Here is a 23,791-nt window from a genome sequence, read left to right as displayed (position 1 = left end):
ACCAAACAAACAATAAAAAGAAAATGATTTTGATTTCAACTTTAAGATATCTCTTATGCTGAAAAAGAAAGGCTATTTATAAAGGTTTAGGATGAGAATAATGATAGTGCATAGCACGTTCACAATAATAATTGCTAAGCACACTTATTTTCCATATTTTTTTTATCTTATCTTTTGAAATCTTTTCATATGTCACTTGATGACCTATTTTGTCTAAGATAACGACTCCAATTGGGAAAGGTCAAGAAGGATGATTGAAAGCTTTTTATTTTAAGATATACCGTCCAAATACGAAAATACATCAGAATTGTCAAAACACACAAAACTCTTTTTTATTTTAATATTTGTATAGAGCTTCAAATCCTTTTTTTAACAACATAAAGTGCACCCAAAGCAAAGTCTTAGAGCTTAACATATGATCGAATTTTGAGAAGTGTTTGGGCTGGAATTCTTAATGTGTCCAAATTACAAAGTTTGAATCTTTGAGTATTGACTATCACTTATCATCTTCGATCAACTTTAGCCTTAGTGCATTTAATCTCATGGTTCCATATGCTAACATCTTCTCCCCAAACCTATCTTAACTACAAATATTATACATAATATTTTATTAATAAAGCTTAGTAAAATAATATGAAATTAATTAATATACTTACCTTTAAAATTGTGGTTTAGAATTTGTAACAAGATTTTTTAAATCATATAGAACCAATGTTACTGGCAACTTCTTAACGATTAAGAAAATAGAGAATTGTCTAGTTTCATAAAGAGAATATATATAATAACATCAGATAGTCCAAAGAATTTACTCATACAAAAATAGAATCAGTTGGATTTTAGAATCTTTAATAATCCATACTTTGGTTTAGTAGAATCAAAATCCAGATAAGTTCATCCCTTAGCATGCCTAGAAAATATAGAGGTGATACTAAGGACTATCCATCCAACACATCGAATAATAGAAGCATCGTAGTGCTAGTGCCTGAAGACCAAAGTACTATTGCACTGAAGTGCCAGTAACATAAGTACTAAAGTACTAATAACAAAAGTACCAGAGTACTAGTAACAAAAGTCTCCTATTGCCATGTCCGAACTTTTACAAACATGTTTGAACCCACATTTTTATGAACATTTGAACAATAATATAAATTAACATGTTCAATTTAATAAGAATAAGTCAATTAAAAATCAATATAAATTCAAGATAAATATTTTAAGAGATTTTCCATATATTTTACCACACAAAGTTTCAAAATAACCATTAATATGGCTCAATAACATCATACCTTACAATAAACATGAAATTATGCAAGAATGGCATGGGAGCTTCAAAACCCATACATTAAACAACCCCTTTCTCACTCCTATTAAGCGCTCTCTCTCTAGGGTTCAAAATCTAACTTCTTGGCTGATGGCGATGATGAGTGGAGTAGCTCAATAATGGTTTTGGTGAAGAGATTTTGCAAGGAAATATTTAAAAATAGCTAACAATGTGGGGAGAAATGTGTAGAGATGAGAGAAAAATGGAGAGAGTTTGAGAAGCATTTTTCTCCTCTTTGGCCGACCATTTTTTGAAGGAATGATGATGATAATTTTCCATCTTTTAACATATTTTTTAACATAAAATATTATTTGTTTGTTCAACAAGTTAAAGGGGCTATTAACATGTGACAAAAAATGTTTTTTTATCATTTAAAATGTAAATAAAAAACTCCACCAAAATTTCATAAACATTCTAATATTTAATTTTTTATAAGTTCTAAATGTCTAAAATACAACCAAATGGTAAAATTATAATTTTATCCTAGACTCATATTTTTATCTGATTAGACCAATAACAATCCAATTAATTAAAATTGTCTGCTAAAGACTTCTCAATCATTTAAAATTTATTTAACTCATCGAAAATATAAATTTCTCAAATCGAAATTCTATTAAATACCTTGGTATAATAGTGTATAATAAATCAGAAATTTTGGGTTATTACGTTCATAATTTCGTATATCATGAAATTTCCCTAAAAGGAATCACATTAGATCAATTCATAATAGAAAGTCATTAGACACCTCATGGTGAAATTCTTTACTCACACAGCCTTATCATATTTCCATTTCAATGTTGCAGCAGATTATATATTTGTGATCATTGATTGTAGATCATACACGTATCCATTTCCATTTAATGATTCTAAAAGATGGTGATTCATTATTTTTCACTTATTCATTAATTTTTATGGTCATTTTTAAGTTTTTACCTTGTATGGATTTTATTAATAATTAATTGAAATTATCAATTCAACACATATTTGAGCTTAGTGTCATTATTAACATTTGAAAATTTAATCTCTTTATTTTCAAATCTTTTTTATTTAATCCTCGAAGTGATTTTTACCATACCAATTCATATTCCAAATTATTATTGTGCCAACAAATCAATAATAACTCACTTTTCATATTTTGATCAAAGTGGCTTTAGTCCTCAAAGTTTTTGAAAATTTTGATTTAGTCCTTTCATCACTTTCTCACTTCAAACATTATTTTCATTAATTCTAATATCTAAAATCACTTTATTTTATAAGAATTTCTTTGTTTGATAAATTTTTTAAATTTTCTAAAATCTTAACTTTTGTTATCGGAATAGTGCCACGTGTATAGTAAAAAATTTTGGGGTGTTACATGGCCATATTGTATGGTTAAGTTATTTGGAGTTATTATTTTCATATTTATGGTTATAAATATATAAGTAATTAATTTTAAAATAAAATAAATATTTGGGCCAAGGAGAGACAAGCTCGGACATGAAATTGTTTTTAAATTTTCAACAAATCTTCAAATTTGAGCATGTAGCACAACTATAAAGAAGACTACCTTAGCCTCGCTATCCTATCTCCCAATTTTCCAATGCACCTAAGTAGTTTGAATGCTGAGAGAGTGCCAAGAGATATGGGTAAGCAAAATTTGATTCGATTCGAAATATTCGAAAAGTAATTTTAATTTCCAGTTAATTGAATCGAGTTATTCGAATTATTTGAGTCAAATCAAATAAATAATTCGAGTTTTGAGTTTTAATCGAGTTGAATTTTATAATTTGAATAACAGGATTGGTGTAAATACCCTTTTGATCCCTATCAAGGTGAACATAAGCAAATTGGCCTCTCTCTCAATAAAAATTACAAAATAATTTTCTAAAATTCAAAATAATGTTTAAAATTAAAAATAATTATAAAAATCAAAATTTATATATTTTAAAAAATTATAAATATTTCAAAAAGTATATAAAGAAATTTAAAAAATGAAAATTTTTCTAGAATAATAATTTGGAGGACCTAAATAAGTTAATTAATTATTCAAGTTTATCATGCTAAAGTATTTTTTTTTATTTTTTTGCTTTGAAAAAGTTTTCAAATATATATGGTTTCAAATTCATGTACTCTAATATGGAAATAGTTATACTGTAACAAGATTTTAATTTGACATGTTTAATTTTTTATTTTAACTCGAACAATTTCACTCAATTCGACTTGACTGGATTTGAAAAAAAATTCAAATCGAGTTAGAATGATAAAATAGGATTCGGCATCTTGAAATTTTTTCACTCCATTCGACTGAACGCTTACCCCTAGAGAGAGGGTCTATAATTGGCTAAACTAGTTGGTACTCAATGTCTCCCATTGGTAATTTGAATGATTGTTGTGATAATGTTAATGAAGATTTGAAGATGGATGATTATGAATAAAGAAGGGGATCATTTTGATAATATTGCTTTAATTGTTATTCGTAATAAAACCGTAACATTTTGAAATTGTTAACCAAAATGGGACGTAGAGAGTAGATTATTCACGCTTGTTGCCACCCTACCATAATTAGCACAACTTAGATGGTGTTAAGCCAACGTTGTGCCTTTCAATATTCTATGAAATCTGAAATTTCGCATTGCAGAAAACTAGGAAGTGCGAAATTATTTTCTTAAATAATAATTACAGGTTCAAGCCTCTTAATGTTTGGGTTAAGTTACTTCTTATGTTAAGGGATAGAAAACTAATCCTTTGCTGTCATGCATTATTTAACTTTTAGTATGGTGACAACCTTATCCAACAAAACCGTTGAAAGGTTTAAGACTAGTTTAATATTGATTGTTGGAAAAGATTTGGATCCCAAAAATAAGCTTATTTTGAAAATATGGTGAAAGATTTGGAAATCCAGCTTGTACTTCCGACCTAACTGGACCATTGTTGTACCGAACATTGCTTCAAAACCTTTGTGTCTCCTCCCCCTCCAATCTCAACTCTTACATTCCAACATCACTAATTTATTTTGGGATTTACTCCTTTTTTGTATGTTTTTTCTCTTGGTAATTCTCTGCACAATAATTGTTAGCGATCACCATCAAATCGATACCCGAAACCAAGAAATGACATTGAAGATGGAAAAGAAGATGCAAAAAAAGTCTATCATGCGTGGTAGTAATTACGATTACCAGCACCACCGCCAATTACTTCCTCACAACAGTGAACATCTACGTAAGAGATCATCTATATTGAAAAGAAAATATTTTTCTGTAATTTCTTCCATAAAAAAGTCCATTAAAAAATGCCACTGTCGCCTCATTGAGTTTTTCTCCAAATTGGAGGGTGCAAGACGCCGAGGAAAAGGCTTTGTTATCCTCCATCGAGAAGAGGCTGTCGGATGCCAAACCAATTTGAGCCCTAGACTTCAACTTGAATTCAAGGATGATGTTGATCTACCTAACATTCTTGCACTGAGAGAAGAAAATGGGACCCGATTGCTTCCTCCGTTAGCTTCATACAAAACGAGAACCATCGTTCTCGATTTGGACGAGACACTAGTTCATTCATGTCCAGACCCACCTCCGAAAACATATGATTTCATGATTAAACCAAGCATTTATGGTTTAAGGATGAACTTCTACGTATTGAAACGACCCGGGGTGGATGAATTCTTGGAAGCAATCAGTAAGAAATACGAGGTGGTGGTTTTCACCGCTGGGCTTGAGCCGTACGCCTCATTACTGCTCGATATTCTAGACCCCAAGGGCTTGATATCTCACCGTTTATACAGAGATTCATGCAAGCAATTAGGTCAAGGAAGATTTATTAAGGACTTGTCGAAGATCGGGAGAGACCTCAAACAAGTTGTGATTGTTGATGATAACCCTAAATCCTACACTTTGCAACCTGCAAATGCGATCCCCATAAAAAGATTTGAAGATGACATAAAAGACAGGGAATTGAAGAAGCTGATGGTGTTCTTCGAAAGGAATTTGGATGGTTTTAAGGACATGAGAGATGCGGTTAAAAAATATTTAGATGGCAATGATAGAATGAGGCAACCTTCGAGTTTATGAGAGGCATCCTCTGTCATCATCTAATGCAGACGCGCAAAGTGGATAGGAAGCGTTTCAATACGTCTTCTGTTTGGATGATTTTTTTCTTTTCCAAACTTTGCAGAAAAATATTACAGATATTTTTTCCTGTAATAAGCAAAACCACTTTTTTCTCCTGCCTATTTTGAATGACTTGTGATGTAATGAGACGGTGTTTTTTTTTACCCAACAATACAAATATCATAAAAAAAATTCAATCTAATTTTTGATTAATTACTAAACTAGTACGCATTTCTCGAAACAACAGTTTAAACCGATTCAATGTTGCATTTTATAGACACTCACCAACATCAATTTCAATTTCCAACATTTTACCCCATCGATTTAAGTAATAAATAGATAAATCATTGTGTAATGATTTTGATCAAAATGAAAGTGAGTGGTAGATGTGGCTAAATCGGTTTACATCGCATTGATTTTATCTTTTTTCATTTTTAATCTAGTCACAATAGATCGATTGATGTGAGAGAAGTGAGCATTGAGAAAATAAATTCTAAATAGATTTATAGGGAATCGAGTCTACTAAATTTTCTGACTAAATTTGAAGAAAATATCAAATTTAAAAATTAGGGAAATGAGCCAGTTTCTGAAGAATTTAGAGAAGTACGTCATTTTTGAAGAGAAAAAGAGAAAACGTGTGAGGATACGAGCACGCCTTGTAGGATACACTTATCTGCCAACTTAATTGAAAACGCATCCTATTGGATGCATTTTCCTACCAAGTTAGATGAAAATGTGTCCTATTGCACATGCTTTCAGTTTCTCTTTCCTCGACCTTTTTTTAAGGGTTCAAGGTTTTTTTAGAGTTTAAGGTTGGAAATTTAGAGATAAAGAGACGACTGCGTTTGTGTTTGAGGTAGACATTGTGATAGCTTAAAGGTATATTTGAGTTAACGATGATGCAATAGTGCTCGGAGACCCACACATTTCATCTGTCGGGTCGAGATGGGATCATTACCTTAGAAGCCCATCGCATTGCAAGTCAAGCTCAGAGCTCATGGTGCTTATATGATCATAGGTTGAAGAATAAGTAGGAAGCCTAGTTGACAATGATCTTGCAGTCACAGGTTAGAGTGTAACTAGGAAGCCCAGTTGATAGTGGTTATGGGCTCATGAATTCAAGTTTTATGATACCTAAAGAGGATACTTTATAAACCCGATACATAAGTTTGAAACCATAATCATAGGGAAAGATAAAGGGTTTTCCAGTAGTATCGTAGACCTAATTGTCCAAAACATATAAAAGAGTTGGATGCAAGAGAATTGTTAAGGGGGAGTGACTGTGGCGGTGGAGAAAGGTAAAACTTGAGTCTAGCTGACAATAGTTGTAGTTATTAAAGGGTTTTTAATCACAGCAATCACTTTCGCCCCAAAAGGACCTTTAGCTTTTCTCCACCGAAACAGTCACTCATCCCCATGAAAGTCCACTTGCCCTCAACGCCGTCGCAGGTTTCAAATAGAGAGGTTAAGGATACTACTTTGGTCGATATGGAGAAAAAGAATAAGCTAATTATACTAGAAAGACCATTAGTTTTCTGTTATAATTATGTTCACAAACTTATGTATAGGGTTTATAAAGCATCTTATGACCGCATACTACCGTCAACTAGGCTCCAGATTTATACACCAACACGTGACCGCATAACCTCCGCCAACTAGGAACCCTAATTATACTTCAACCCATGACCATATAACCATGTGAACTAGAGGCCAAGTTGCAATGCAATGGGCTTCTAAGGTGATGGTTCAGTCCCCACACTACAGATGAAATATGGGGGTCCCGAGCGCCACCGCTTCATCGTGAACTAAAACAAACCTTAAAACTATCACAAAGTCTCCCTCAAACATAAATTAATCTTTTCATCCAAATATTTCAACACTTAGCCAAAAAAATTAGAAGATATTTTTTAGGGTTTAGGGATGAAGGTTGAGAGAGTTGATAGAGTAGGGGGAACAAAACCCCCTTTATATCGGCAACTGGGAGGGAAAGAATAGGACAAAAAAACAATGCACCAGTTGAAATTGAAAATCATCCCAAGATTCTCGAGGTGTCTAAAAACTATCCCGAGTTTTGGAAATTTTTCATGAGTTAGGGTTGGGTTGAAAATAGAGGGGGGAAATGCTCCTGTGAAAATTTCCATGACCCAGGATAGTTTTTAGACAACCCAAGAATCCCAAGATAATTTTTAAAATGAGAAGCCCAAAATGTTTTTAAAAAAGATGCATTTTAGAAAAAGAAACTCAGACTTGTCATGTCCAATATTTTCCAACATATTGAAGTTATTTTTTATATCTGGGAGCAGTTTTTGCTATAAAACGAGCCACAATTTTGTTGGAGAACTTCCATACTGTAATTTCAAGCAAAATGTTTTTATAAGGAGATTTCCAGCACCATAAGATTGTTTATGTTAAAGACTTAAATTTCAAAAATTGTCCCAACACACTAAATTAGATCACGGAAGTTTCGTTGCTTTTATTGGATAATTAGTACTCTATTTTTTCTATATAATTTTTTCGTTCTAGACACACAGTAAATCAGATTCCATACCAATTATACATACTACCCTCATCAAATATTCATACAATAATAGATATTCTTTAGTAATCATTCATATTGATGCATACGTATCATATTCATACTATACTTTTAATGGTTTCAGATTCATAGTGTGATCAATTTTCCTACCGATATGCTTCGGTATAAACAATATACATGCATGAGTTAGCATAAGTGTAAGAGCCCATTTTTAATGGTGTTGAAAATGGTGGTTTGAGACCACGGTTCTGATTTGTGAGTTAGTATTTTATTATTTATTTATTATTTATAAGGTTATTAAAGTGTTATACTAAAATTTGGTTAGAAACTTTTAATGCTTAGATAGTTAATTAAGTAAAAATGACTGAATTGTAAAAGATGCAAAAGTAAGCCATTGTTGAGTTATATGTGTTAAATGGATATAAACACATGAATGGAAGGTTTTAATTAGTAATTAGAAAATAAGTTCTTATAGTGGATGGTTTAGGTAAGGTATGTTTTAAAATTTCATTTAGTATTAAAGGGTAAAATGGTACATAAATTAATAAGTATAAACTTAATATACAAATATTTTTCATCTTCTTCAATTTTTTTTGAGGAAATTTAAACCACCATTGCTAAACTCCTTTAGTATTCAAACAAGCTTAATTTAATGCATTTATGTTTTTTTTCAATTCATTTTTAGTAATTTTTATGTTTTCAAAATCGGCTTAAGCTAACTAATCTTGGAATTAATTCGTAAAAGTGTTAAATGTTTAGAATTTTACAATAGATGAATTTATGTTGTTCTTGAATTTTTGTGATAGATTATTAAGTTTGATAGTTAAATAGGACTTTTGTAAAGTGATTTTAGTTAATTTTAAAGTTTAAGGACTAAGTTGTGAAAATTGAAAAACATGTCATTTTTGTGATAAAATAGTAAAAGTGGGTTGCATAGGGACCCTATAGAATTTGGCACGAGAGTTTTGGGTTGATTTATGATAATTGTGAGAATTTTGGTTCTAGGGACTAAATTGAATAAAAGGTGAAATTTGGGGTAAATGTGTAAAATGTTATAAAAGGTTTTATTGCATGAATTTTGGTGTCTTAAGATGTTTAGAGTAGTTAATTGAATTAAATTATTATATTTAGATAAAGAAACAGACCAATTTGTTGATAAATAGGGGAAGGAAAAAGTCGTCGAGTAATCATCGTCGCGTGTCGTTAGCTATCGCATTTTGTTAAGTTTGTATTACATTTATTATATTATTTTCTTTAAATTTATTACGTGTTTGATAATATGAAATTTAATGTTGTGATGAGTAATGATTCGGTAAGATAAAGTTAAGTATGAAATGTCTCAGAAAAAGCAGAATAAGCCCTTATGAACATAGTGAATAGTTAGGATACAAATGGCATGTGATTAGAGTGTATCAGGCTTTGTGTCAGTGTATATTTAGCATGCTTTGAGCCAATGAATATTTAGCAGGCTTTGAGCCGATGTTTTGTTTAGAAGGTATTATGCACCGATGATGGATACTGTTTCAACAACCTGAGGTCTTGCATGTGTTGTAGGTCCACTGAAGCTTGTGTGAGCAACACCACATATCAATTAATGTCCTTATGTTAGCTCAGATGAGCATTATCCTCTCGTGTATCCAAACTTGATTTGATATTGTTCTTCGAGAAAAACAGTTGTCTGTTAAAAGGAAAAATGGAATGCGATATCGATGAACTTATATTTTGATTCATGATTATCTGACATTGTGTTTTAATGATATGAATCATCCAGGTTTAACTATTTTGGGTAGTTTGATTAATGGAATATGATAAAGGAACTATTAGTTGCATTGTTATGTACGATTTATATTTAAATTGACAGGTATGATATATTTGATTTTACGAACTTACTAAGTTTATTTGAAAGCATACTTTATTTGGTTTTTTTCTTTGTAGGTTGTCGGACTTTTATTATTGATTGGAACGTTGTTCAAGATCATGCTATCTGACAATTCATTCGGTAGTTATTCTTTAATGTTGGCTTAGTAATAAGTGTCATCTAAATAGGTTATGGTTATGTAAATTATAAGTATTTTGGTTGTATGTTGTCCACTTAAAATTATGGTGTAAATTCTAGTTGGTAAATGGTTTGTTTATGATAGTGACAATGGATGCAAATGGTGATGTCTATATGCATTCAAATGGTTATTTTGGTATGTTTAAGTTAATGTGTAAAATTTTAAATGTTTGAATATTGATAAATGGTAAAATTGGTTATGTTAGGTTATGCCTTTAGAATAAGGTATTTGAACCTTTAATGATTTGGTTTGTGGATGAACTTCGATATTTGCTATTTAAAGTTTATAGGATATTTGAATGAAACCAATTGGTGTACATGTTCTGATTGAATGGTTGTTGTATATATATTTGAATTGTGGTGCCAATGAGGGAATATTGGTTAGTTAGACACTTAGATTGAGTTTGAATTGATATTTTATACTCTTTTAGGCACATTTTGGATAGGTTTGGTTTTTGGTTATTGCATTTTTTAGAGCCCAAGCATTTTAATGTGAGTTAGTTTGATTTTGAAGGAAATATTGGGCACACACAACCTGTAACACAGGCTACCACATGGTTGTGTGACACGGGTGTATGATTCTTTAATTTTGGTACAGGTTTTTCTCACACAGTCACAAGTTGTTTTACGGCCTGATGACACGGTGGGGTGACCTTATTTCAAATTGCACATAGCCTGGCACACGGTCTGCCAACATGAGCGTGTGACTTTATTTTTGAACTGTACATGCTTTAGCCACTCAGCCATGTCCCATAGCCATGTCCCTCAGCCATACAGTCGTGTAACCCGTATTTTCAAAAAAAATTTACATGTTCTGTTTTGTTTCAAATTAGTCCCTAATTATTTCCAACTTGATTTTTAGGTTCCGTACACTCGATTTATAGCCCGTTTCTGTATGAATGCCATGAATAACGATTGGTTATGAATAAATAGTATTTAAATTAATATTTTATTAGTTTTTATGATGTAATGAGAGTCGTTATGTGTTGTAATACTTTATAACCCTAATTCGACAACAGTGATGGGTTAGGGGTGTTACAATAAGAACTCACCTGACATTCACCTATTGTAGTTTAAAGACTCCAGGTCCAAATATTCATCTCGAACCAGTAGCAACCACAACTAGATAGAACATAGGACCATCGTCAAACACTCATTCAAAAACAATTTGTAACACCCTAAAAATGGGCCTAAAAGTTTTAAGAGTATTTTAGTAATTTTTTCTTATATGTGCTTGGAATTTCATAAGGTTGGTAATCGATAATGTTTTCGACAATGGCTATTAGGAAATTAAGTTAATTTTTGAAAATGAGTTTTAAATACCTTTAATTCTGAAAATAGAACTGATTTGTAAAAGAGTCAAAATTGACAGTTTTTATGAAGCAATTTACCCAAAATTTTAAAATCAACCTAAAAACCTCCATTCTCCAAAATGATTTCACGTTAGTTTACTCCCTATAGTTGTTCTTGTCCTCCATTCTATTCTCTCAACTCTCCCAATCGATTTTTTCATCCAAATCCTAATCCCTCTTGATTTTCAACATTCTTTGAACCATAAAACCCCATTGAAACCAAGAAAAACACCCAAAAACCTCACTAATCTCATCATCTTCTTCAACAGTAGGTTTTCTTAGATTTACATCAACGCTCATATTTCTTCCATCGAAGGTAACCATTCGTCTTTCTAATAGTTTTAAATGATATCTAGTCTCTTAAACTATTTTTTAGCCATTAAGACGCATGCTTTAAATAAAAGTCAAAAAGTTGGTTGTTAATGGTGGATTTCGAGATTGTGGATTAAAATGTGGTTTCAAAGTGTTTTTCAACTTTTTTTAACATGATTAGAAAGTTTCTAAACCTACATTGAAGTTTCGTTAAGAATTTTTCGAGTTTTAATGAATTTTCTTCATAATGGCCAAAACTTGTCAAAAAATGTCGATACAATGAATTGAGTAGTTTTGTGTATTTTAGAGGTTGAAAATTAGTCATAGATGAACATGTAGATGAATGGAATTTGTTTCATGTGAAAAAATTTAGTGTAGGCCGAGATATATGAATTTAAAGTATTCTATGTCGAATGTTTCGATTAAAAAAAACGTTGCTTAGGCCATTGTTTTTGACTGTTTAAGGTGAGTTAATGATTGATTGTTGTTTGTATGTTTTTGTGGTTTGTGTTGTAGTGTCAGAGTCAATAGGGCTTTCAACGAGTAGAAACAAATGCAAAGGAAAGCTTGTCTAAGCTTCTGGCTTTTTTGCGAAAGCATATTTCTGGTGAGTGTTTTGGAATCGCTGCTTGTAGATGATTCATAGTGTAATTGAGAATTTAGAGTTAGCCTAAACCCCTACTCTAAATTCCATGTGTAAGTGTTCTCACACCTATGATTAAATGTGATATATGTGTGATTGTGCAATTGTGAAAATATTAACAAATATGAGATGCTATGACATGTATCATAAGCTTGTGATGACTGTTGTGAAAGAGAATATGTGGGTATGTTATTCATTCCATATTATAGTAAATATGCGAGTATGTTTTCATACCATGTGATAGTTATTATAATATGCTAACGATGTGAATATGCAGTGAATATGTGTGAAAAATCGATAATAATATGTGATAATAATGTGGATATTTTGGCCTTGTGATTTTATGAGACCGTTGGATATAGTTAGCATGCCATAGGATTGTGAGTACTCACCTTTGTGATGTGAGTTTGCGGTGTTGAAGCCTAAAGATAGTTTTCGGAGAGATAAGGGAATGTGAGCTAAGCTTCATTCACCAGAACATGTGTGTTTGGTGTGATGGAGAGTGTTAGCTATACGCTTCGCTTATGGGACATGTTCAACTCTATAAGTCATTTTGGTGTGTTGGAGATCCATGTATCCGATTTGTAGTGATAGTGTCCAGATTATGTTTCATAACCTCAAGCTCCAAACTATCATAAAATGTGACTAAATGTGATTAAATGTGCTATGATATATGCTTAATTAATCATGTGGTTAATGTGATAAATGTGTAATAGTATAAATGGAGGATGATTAAACGTGTGAAATATGATATTAGAGTTAAATATTTTATGAATATGTGACATGTCTGGTTAGTCGATGCATAATGACTTGTTTGCATAGTGGTTGTTTTGAGCATTCACTGAGCTTGTTAAGCTCACCCACTCCTTTTTAACCATAGCAGATAAGTAGTGTCGGTGTGAGCGGTGTGGTCTCGAGGGGTGATCCAAGAAGATACTGTAGTTGCTATTAGTAGGTTTTCTTTTAATTATTTGTGTTTTGGGAATAAAAGGCAATGTTGTAGATATTATGTTGGGTTTGTTGTGATTTTTTTTTTGTTTTCATGCCTATTGTGCTTTGGAAATTTGTGGACTTTAAACATGTCGTTTAGGTCTGTTATTTGAAATGTTTTGGTGTTTATTTTATGAGACAGTTGATGCATGATATTTAGAACCTATTTGGAATGTATGAGCTGCTATGAGCCTATATGAAATTTGGCTAGACTTGGGTAGGGATGAATTTGCATGAATTTCATTTGACAAGCTTAAGGACAAAATTGTAAAGAATTCAAAACATTAGAGGCAAAAGCGTAATTTTGTAAAAATATGAATTTGGATTTAATTGAATGGAATGATTATTAAATGGATTGAATTTATTCATTTAGATCAAGATAGACCTCGTACGGCTTTAAATCGGGGCAAAGATAAAGTTTCAGATTAATCGACTCCGCTCCTACATTTTTTTGTCGAGTTAAGTTTGTATGTTTAAATAGCTTTTAAAATTGTTATTTTAAATGCTATCATGTTATATTCTCATATTATGTCTCGACGAAAAAATCCAACGACGTATCGACGACTATCCACTATGAAAAGGGATAGTTTCGACTATCAACTATGAAAAGGGATAGTTTCGACCATCGACTATGAAAAGGGATGGTTGTGACAGCCCAAAATTGACCCTAGTCGGGAAGTGGTTTCGGGACCACAAAACCGAGTCATAAAAATAATTAATTTCCATATTCTATGCTTATTATGTGTGTACATGAGTATGTGGAAGTTTCATTCTCCAATTTTGCCAATTGCATGAGAAATTATTAAATAGGGATCGATATGAGACATGGTGAAAATATGATAGGCTAATTTAAAATGGTCTATTAATGCATGTTATGAAAATGATGGGTTTGCATGTCAAATTACCCAAAATTTGAGCTAGTGGTTGGCCATGCTATGGGTGGAAACATGTTGGGAACATGTTGGCTTAGTGAGGTATGTTAGAAAAAAATAAAATAAGGAATAAGGTTAATAAAATACTAGTTAATAGGAGGAGAAACCAAAGTTTCTCCATCCTTGCTCCTCATTGCCGTACCTAGAAGAGAAAAGCTTTGAAAAATTCAGCTATGGTGGTTAGCTAAATCAAGGTAAGTTCAAGGATGATTCTTGGATTTTTAGCTTTTTTTTTTGTTAGTCATCAAGTTCCTTGCTTAACCCATGACCAAAATTTGAAATGGTGTGGTGTCTTGAGCATTCGGTTTTAGTTATTAAAGGATGAGATTGGGTTATAGTCTTTATGTTTTATGAAGAATTGTTGAAGAGAAAATGTTCAAGAAATGGTTGTTGTTCATGTTATTTGGATGAAAAAAGAAAATGGTAGTTAGGTGAAGTAGAGTCTAACAAATGAGCACATATGTGCATTAGTTGCTAAATGGAGAAAAATCGGCTAACAAGATGTGTACTAAGGCCGAATATGATTTTGGATACTATTGGGCAATGTATGTGTTTTGAATTGATGGAATGGAGAGGATGCTTTAATTGTGTTATGAACAATTATATGTTAAATGAAGGTTTGCTAAGCTAGCTATTAAGGTGAAATGCAAATGTTAGTATTTGATTTGGTAATAATCTGCTTGGGGACAGCAGCAGTAAGGTGATTTTGGAAAATCGCCATAATTTGTAGCAGTTGAATTAGAAGCTGAGTAAATTATGTCATTAAAGCTTGCAGAGTCTATTTTCTTACAAAAGAAACTATAAAAACAAAAGAGTTACCGATCTTGAGATATTTGAAGTATTGTGGGGCTGAGTCAAAATGACTACTAGATTCCCTGTTCTGTATTTAGAAAATCATTATAAATTGTACAAAAATGATTATAAGATAAAATTTATATGCTTAAACTCCTTAATGAGTCTAGTTTCAAATGAAATCAAATACAACACATTTTGAATTCTGTAAAATGAGAAATTTGATTCGTAGTGAAGAGTGCTCAGATTAGTCAAACAGTGAAATAGGGGAAACTTTAAGAAAAATCTGGTATTGATTGGCCAAGCCTAAAATTCTGAAAATTTTATGGATGGAAGATATATGAGTCTATATTCAGGGAAAATTAACGGCAAGTGATTTGGAGTTTTTTAGCTCCAGTTATAAATAATTTAGTGACTGCTGCTCAGGAAAACAGCTCGTAGTGAATATGTGATTATGTTGTAAACATTAATGAAAATTTGCTAATGAATTATTTATTGATTTTTATAAAGCTTACTATAATCTATGTGTGTGAAAGTCGAATCAATATATATATTATTCTGAAAGTAATACTTGAATAGTCTATTAATGACTATTTTAAAATTTGTTGAACTTAAGCTCAAGAGCAAAGGGGAACTAAATCCGATAAAGGGAAGGAAAAAGTAATTGAATAGCCATTGAAGTCGTTCGACAACATCCGAGGTAAGTCTTCGAGTAATGATCCTACTTGAATTATATTGAAATGTTTTGTCATACTATGACGGATAGTCGAATGTGCATAGAGACTATGTTATAAAGCCAATCGAAATCATGCTCTTTGTGTGTGGCTATTGAGCCGAAATTGGAAAGGTTTAATAAATGTTTTGTGTTTGAGCCTTAGTAACGAAAATAAGATATGGATGTGTTATGATTATTGATATATGTGTGCATGAGCATTTGAATACATCCGGGCTAAGACCCGAAGGCATTTGTGCAAGTTGATATATCCGGGCTAAGACCCGAAGGCATTTGTGCGAGTTGATATATCTGGGCTAAGACCCGAAGGCATTTGTGCGAGTTGACATATATCCGGGCTAAGACCCGAAGGCATTTGTGCGAGTTGATATATCCGGGCTAAGACCCGAAGGCAATTGTGCAAGTTGATATATCCGGGCTAAGACCCGAAGGCATTCGTGCGAGTTGCTATACCCGGGTTAAGACCCGAAGGCAATTGTGCTTGTGGTTATATCCGGCTAAATTCCGAAGAAACTTGGGTTTGAATGTGAGCGTTTTGTGCTGTAATAAATTCAATTAATACGCTCGACAAACCCAAACGATAAGGTATGTTTGCATGTGCTTCGGAAAAGTCGATTCGTTTTAAATAGTATTCGTTCAATCGACTAACGAACTTTCGGCTTTTAGATAGGTTGATACCTTGTGTGTGTATATGTTGATGAAGTGTGAAGTAAGTATGATTATGAGAATGTGAATTAATAAAGTGATTCATTTAGCTATGTGAATGTAATACTTTAGTCAAAGCCGATTTCATTACTTGAAACTTACTAAGCTTTAAAATGCTTACCCCGTTGCTTTGGCTCTCTGTTTTATAGATTTTGTTCGTTAGCTATCGGATTGGGGATCATCGAAGTCGAAGTCATCCACACTATCAAAGCTCTTTTGGTACTCTTTTAGTTGAACTCTGGATATGGCATGTATAGGACTACCCCTTGTTGTTTTAAGCACTTTTTGTGATGTACGTGTGTACAGCCATGCGAAAATGGCTTGTAGAAGTGGAGTATGGCATTAGACCATTTGTGTTTATGTATGTATATATGGTTTCATGATGTGACTATGGTTTGGAATGGAAGTGTTGGGCAAATGATCAGCCATTGGAATGGCTAAATATGATCATATGTGGACCTATGTATGACAAAACCCTAGTTGGTCCATGGTAACCACGAAATAGGTAAAGTTTACATTGAAAACAGCTGCTGACAGCAGCAGTGGTGTGGATTCGAAAAATCACAAAAATTTGTAGGAATGGAATTAAATAGTGAATAAATTATGTAATCGAACCTTGATGAATCTATTTTCATATGAAAGTAACGAAACAATCATATGAACAGTATATTAAGAGATATTAAAGTTCTCGTGAAACAGGGCCAGAACGGTTTCTGGATCTCCTGTTTCGACTTTGACAATTCACCATAAATTATCCAGAGATAGTTAGAAGCCATGCCTTATATGTATGGATTCCTCTCTGAGTCTAGTTTCTATAGAAAGAAACAGCATGAGTATTGAAGCTCTGCACAGGGAGATATCCAAGTCAGAATACATGAAGGTTAGAGTAGTCGAACCCAGAATCAGGGGAGACTTTAACTAATAAACTGTACCAATTGGCCCAACCAAAAATTCTAGAAATAAATCCACAGATGGATATATGAGTCTAATTTTGGAGAAAATTTATGGAATCAGTTTTTGAGTTTTTGAACTCGAGATATGATTTTTAAGGCGACAGTGACGCGGTTAGCCAGCTTGTTTGGAATTCTTTTTTTAATGGACTGTGAAAACAAAGTAATTAAGTCTGTTAGCACCTCGCGTTCGACTCCGGCAACGGTCTCGGGTACGGGGTGTTACAATGGTGACGACCATCAACTATGAAAACGGATGGTGATGACCATCATATATGAAAAGGGATAGTTTTTACTATCGACTATGAAAAGGGATGGTGATGACCATCGATTAATGAAAAGGGATGGTTTCGACCATCAAATATGAAAAGGGATGGTGACAACCATCGTTAGCACACTTCGTGTGAGCTTCGGTAAGAGTTTTCGATGCAATTCACTTTGTTATTATGTAAAGGTATGAAGTATGTATATTCATAATTATGGATAGTATGAGTTCATTTGATTTATACTTATGAAATTTATCTTTCCATGTGATGATATTGAAGTTATGTGATTAAGCACTAATTTGTGTTGTTGGTGATGCTTAGGCTTGTGCTAAGCTTATGTTGGATTGATCCATATTTATTTATAGACTCATGCATTGAAATGGTAAGCATTGTTTGTAAATTACGAACTTACTAAGAATTATATGCTTACTTTGTATTATTTTTCTATGTTTTATAGTTAATCGGAAGCTCGTTTGAGTTGGAAGATCATCGAAGACCTATCACACTGTCCATCAGCTATATCAGTAGATTTTGATGTTTTTAATTCATGGTTATAATGGCATGTATAGGTGTTTTGTGCTTGATGAAATAGCCATTGTGTTTTGATTGTAAATGTGGTATTTTGGTTGATGAATTAGTTGTCATGTTGGCTAGTATATATGTGGTTTTATGATTGTTGAAAATTTGGCATTTGGTGCTTTTATGGTTGATGTTGGAATGGTCAAGATGATGTATGTTTTAGTGACCATTTTGGTATATTTGAATGTGATTTTGGCATGTGATCATGGTGGTAAATTTGTCAAGGAAATTAGATTAGAAATGTATGGTTGGTTAATGGCTAGATTATGCAATTGATTAAACACGTTTGGTTGTTGTGATTGAGGTGCCTTTTGGGCATATTGGTTGTATGAACAAATGCCATATTGACCTACCTTTATAATGCTTGTTTTAGGTACATTTTGAATGCTTGAATATAGGTGTAAATGGCTTGAATGTCTGAGCTTTGTTTGGGTGAGAGAATTGGCTTGAAAATGACCTATTTCTTGTCTGCACGGCCTAAGACACGGGCGTGTGTCTCAACCGTGTGTCACACACGACCATGTGTCCACTGTAGGTTTCAAAGGGTTACAAGTTAGACAGTTACACAGCCTAGCACACGACTTGGCACACGGGCGTGTGGCTTGGTTGTGTGTCCCCACTTCGAATGTCCACACGAGCGTGTGTTTCAGCTGTGTGAGTCCTACTGTCGTGTGATCCCTGCAGTGTGAAAAATTATTTTTCCATAAAATTCCATATGTTCCCGATTTAGTCCCGAATCGTTTCTAAAGTGTTTCTAAGGCCTCGAGGGCTCGAATAAGGGACATTATGTATGAAATTGATTGATATTACCATGATTTATGAAATGTTTGGAATCAAATGTTTTGAGTTTTAAATTTTTGATAATGCTCCGTAATCCTATTTTGGCAACGGATACGGGTTAGGGGTGTTACAGCAATGGTTAGTAATTAGCTTAAATGAAATTTTTATTATGGGATAAAAAGGTAAATTAATAAATGTAACTTAAGAAAAATGATAAAAAAATTCTATCATCTTCCATAGTACATTGTTTCACCGAAATTAAAAGAAAACACCATTGTTGAGGAGCTTTGGGTACGGCTAGCACAATTTCTTTGCATGTAAGCTTGTTTTAATTCTGTTTCTTGTAATTTTTATTTTTTTGAGATCATTGCAACTAGGTCTAGCTAGCCCGTACATTCGTTTTTGAATCTGTTAAAATTTTTAGAAGTCGCCATTGATGAATCTTGAATGTTTTTTTATGATAATTATGTGTTTAAAGCTTTGATTGAGATATTTAGTTGTTTTGTGAAGTGATTTTTGTTAGATTTTAGTTTAAGGATTAAATCGTTTAAATGTCAAAATTTCAAGGTTTGGTAGTCAATTTGATGTATAATAGGGACTCTTAAAGAGCCTAGAATATTCGGTTGTAATTTGGTTATTAAAAAATGGTCAAATTTGATGAATATTAGGTTAGAGAAGAAATTAAAAAACTTATAAATGTTTAGGGAAAATGTGTAATTAATGAAAAGTTAAGGGTAATATGCATTGAATGGAATGTGAAATATCTATGAAATTAATGTATTGTATTTAATTATTATATAGATCAAAATTTGGATAAAAAAGACAATAATCGACGAAAAGGGAAAATAACAGACTAGCCCCTATGTATTTTTCAGAATTGAATAGTAGGTAAGTTCATAGTGTTTCATTATGGAAATGAATTTCCACTTGTAGTTTTACTTTATAGTTCCTTAGTTAATTATTGAATGATTGCACATACGTGCCCTTGTTTGTACTTCGATACCCTGATTGTACATACGTGCCCCTGTTTGTACTTTAATACCCCTGTTTGCACATATGTGCCCCAATTTGTACTTCAGTACCCCTGATTGCACATACGTGCCCCTGTTTGTACTTCAGTACCCTTGAACGCATTTATGTGTGTTGTTTATACTCTAGTAACCCTGAAATCTAATAGTACATGAATTATATTTAATTGTGTTCGATTGAATGTAATACTATGATCTTACTAAGTTATGTAAACTTACCGGTCCTTGTAGACTGTTTTGTAGAGAACTGTTGCTGATATTTTGGAAGGATCAATCAACCGGGTCACACTATCCATCAAAGTTGGTAAATATGTGGCTAAATATGTTGGTTGGTACAATTTGATACTTTACTAAAGAATTCCAATTGGCATTTTAACATGCTTGTAAATAGGTTTCTTTTTGGTGTAATTAGAATGGTATGAAAGTGAATATTTGTCATATGTTTGGTATATGTTTGAACTAGGTTACTATGCATGAAAAGAATCAATATTGATATGTTTTAGTTGTTGATGTTTTGATATAATTGTGCTGTTTTTGAACGAAACATTGGTTGGTTGATTTTAGGACATTAAAATGGCATGTTTTTGTAGTGGTTAATGATATTTATGTTCATTGGATGCATGTTTAAATGGATAGATTTGTTAGGTGTGAATTACTTTTGGAATGGCTAGATTATTGGTAAATTTTGGGTTCACACAGCTTGAGTCACGGGCATGTGACTCAGCCGTGTGAGACACACGACCTAGCGAAACGACCGTGTGCCATCTGAATGTTTCAAAGGGTTCAAGTCAGTGAGTTACATGGCCTAACACACGACCTTGCGCGGGGGCATGTGGGGCAACTCAGAGAGTTACACAACACAGCACACGGGCGTGTGACCTTACTTAGAGAGTTACACGGGTGAGGACACGGTCATGTGTCCCTATTTCGATGGTTACACGACCTGAGATATGGGCGTGCGTAACATCTCGATTTTTAGTGGTGTAAAAAACAGTGGTTTTGGGGCCACCAAATCCAATGAGTAAGTTTATAAATATTATTATTTAATATTTACAAGTCAAACATGGTTTTAAAAAGGTTTTTTATTTGATAATTTGGGTTATATAAACGATTAATTAAGTTCAAGTTGTAAGACCCTAAGGTTAAGTGGTTTTAGAAAATGAGGTATCGGGACCTCATTTCTATAAACTGAGCTGTAAATATTTTTATAAATATTTAATGAGTGTCATTAAGGTGGTATTAAGGTTTTGTTGAAAAATTTTAACGTTTTGATAGTTAATTAATTAAAAAGGACTAAATCATAAAAGATGTAAAATGTTATCACTATTTGATTTGAGTGATTTATTGGTTTATTGAATAAAGGAAAAGGGACTTAAATGGTAAATAGACCATTTAAGAATGTATTTGACGGTTTTGGGCAACTAAAAGCATGAAAATTTGATGATTATTAAATGAACAAAATGGTAATTTGATAATTAAATTAAATTAAATAAAACCAAAATCTTATATCATCATTTTCATGTCTTCTTCACGAATTGATAGAAGAAAGAAACCATGGTTATACATTCAAGCTTCGGCCATGCTTTGGATGTTGCATGTAAGTCCATTTTAGTCCCGTTTTTAATAATTTTTATGTTTTCGAGATCGTTGCAACTAGGTCCAACTAACTCGTACCTTCGATTTTGAAATTGTTAAAGATTTTGAATGCTTTCATCAATGATAATAGTGATTTTTTATGTTAAATAATGAATTTGAAATATTAGTTGGTATTTAAAAGTAATTTATTAAGAGAATTTTGATGAATTCATCGATTAGGGGTTAAATTGTTAAAATAATAAAAACCAATGATTTGTTGTAAAATTGTTGCATAAATGGGCTATTTTGATGCCATAAGTATTCGGCTAGTCTCAATTTTGGGTAAAAATTGTTAAATTGCATGTTTTAGGGGAAATTGTAGGGGAAATCTTTCCAGGGTTGAGCCTTGGGATTTGACGCCAGACTTTTTGTAAAAAATATTTAAAAATGATTAAATTGCATAAAATACATTGCTTTACTATCTAAATTAATAGATTGAATGAAACTATTAATTTAGATAAAGATCGTTTGAAAAATCGAGGAGAATGGAAAATTACCAAAATGCTCCTATACTTTAACATTTTTGCAATTTTGCCAAGTAAGTTCGTATGAACTGTACTATGTATAATGCTGATTAAATTGAATTTTATAATACGATTTTATTGAAAATGAATCAATATATGTATGTTAAATATACAATTTATCAAGTCAAGAAACGATGAAAATTCAACGATGTACGATGACTATCGAGCCCCGTTTGAATCTTAGGAATATATAGGATAAAAATGACATGTCATTGGGGTTACCATGATTCAGGTGCTGGTCATGAACATCCTATCGGTGGCTGAGTTTCGTCATGTGTTACAGGTACTTGACAGCTTGTGTGAACAGCACCGTGTAGCTACGTTCCGACCAATAGCTTGTGTGAGCAGACCCATTTATGGCTCCAGAGAGAGCATCTATTTAAAGTAAAAAGAAATAAATTGTTTTGACCATATGTTAGCACACAATGTGTGAGACTTCTGCGTATCCGATATTATTCTAAGTGGTTCAATGGGCATACAAAGGGAAGGAATGGTAAGTGTTCCAATTGGCAATGTCATGAAAGTTTGGAAATGTATGAGTTGTTGATTATTAAAGTATGTATAGCCATGTTCATGAAAAGTATGAATGCTTATATGCTATATTCATGAAAGTTAGTTTATCATGTGGTGATTTTTGCTAAGTTATGTGTTTAATCACTAACTTGTGACTATGGTTAATGTTATGTTTATGTCTTATGTGTTATGAAAATGAAATGGTAAGTGTTCAATATATCTTATGTGTTATGTTTATGAAACTCATTGAAATGGTGATACATGGAAAACATGATATGTTATGAGATGGATAATAAATCCAATTGAATCATGCTCAAGTATAATGGCTATCCATGTTAAATTCATATGAATCATGTTTAAATGAACTAACATGTGTTGTTGATGTGCTTAGGCTTATGCCAAGCTTGTGGTTATGATTGATGTTTATGATTATGCTTATACTATGCATATGAAACGGGTAAGAAAAGGGAGTGATACGATAAGTACATAATTGGGATGAATTATGATGTTATAAAATGGTTTAATGAGATAAATGATGTATTCATATGTTAGTAAATTACTTATGCACTGAATGAATCTATCTAGGTCATTGATAAATATCTTGAATTGAGAATTAATAATGTTATTTAGGATTATGATAAGCATTTGGGAACGGAAAGGAATGTAACTAAATAGAAAGATATATAATCTTATAAAAAAGTTGGTGATTATATATTATGTCTCATGAAATCCTATCAAGAGCTTACTAGCATTCGTTGCTTACGTAGTTATCCTTCTTTTACTTTATCTTATCGGAAGCTTGATAGAGTTGGAAGCTAGTCAGAGATTCACCACACTATCCATTGATCTTTTCGGTAGATTTTGATGCTTTGGTCGTGGTTATAATGGCATGTATAGGTGGTCGTATGTCTAATGTTTTGTTAATGATAACGGCATGTAATGTTGCTTTGAATTTGTGAAACTTATTATATTTGATGCATTGATTGGTGTGCTTTTGGCACTTTGATGTTTAAAGGTTGGTGTATATAAGATCAAATTGATGCATGGTTTTATGGACAAAGC

At 32.5% G+C, this 23,791-nt stretch overlaps 1 protein-coding gene across 1 annotated transcript; it reads left to right on the top strand.

The window, feature by feature from the left end:
• The first annotated feature begins 4,247 nt into the window (after positions 1-4,247).
• Positions 4,248-5,547, top strand: LOC107900091 (uncharacterized protein C2F7.02c). Its single transcript, XM_016825798.2, has one exon. The coding sequence runs from the start codon at positions 4,336-4,338 to the stop codon at positions 5,362-5,364; it is 1,029 nt and encodes a 342-aa protein (XP_016681287.2). The 5' UTR covers positions 4,248-4,335; the 3' UTR covers positions 5,365-5,547.
• The last annotated feature ends 18,244 nt before the right edge of the window (positions 5,548-23,791 follow it).

The sequence above is a fragment of the Gossypium hirsutum genome, chromosome D06, assembly GCF_007990345.1.
Source record: "Gossypium hirsutum isolate 1008001.06 chromosome D06, Gossypium_hirsutum_v2.1, whole genome shotgun sequence".
Taxonomy (NCBI): domain Eukaryota; kingdom Viridiplantae; phylum Streptophyta; class Magnoliopsida; order Malvales; family Malvaceae; genus Gossypium; species Gossypium hirsutum.
The sequence above is the reverse complement of the archived record's forward strand: the minus strand, read 5'-3'. Positions and strand labels throughout refer to the sequence as shown.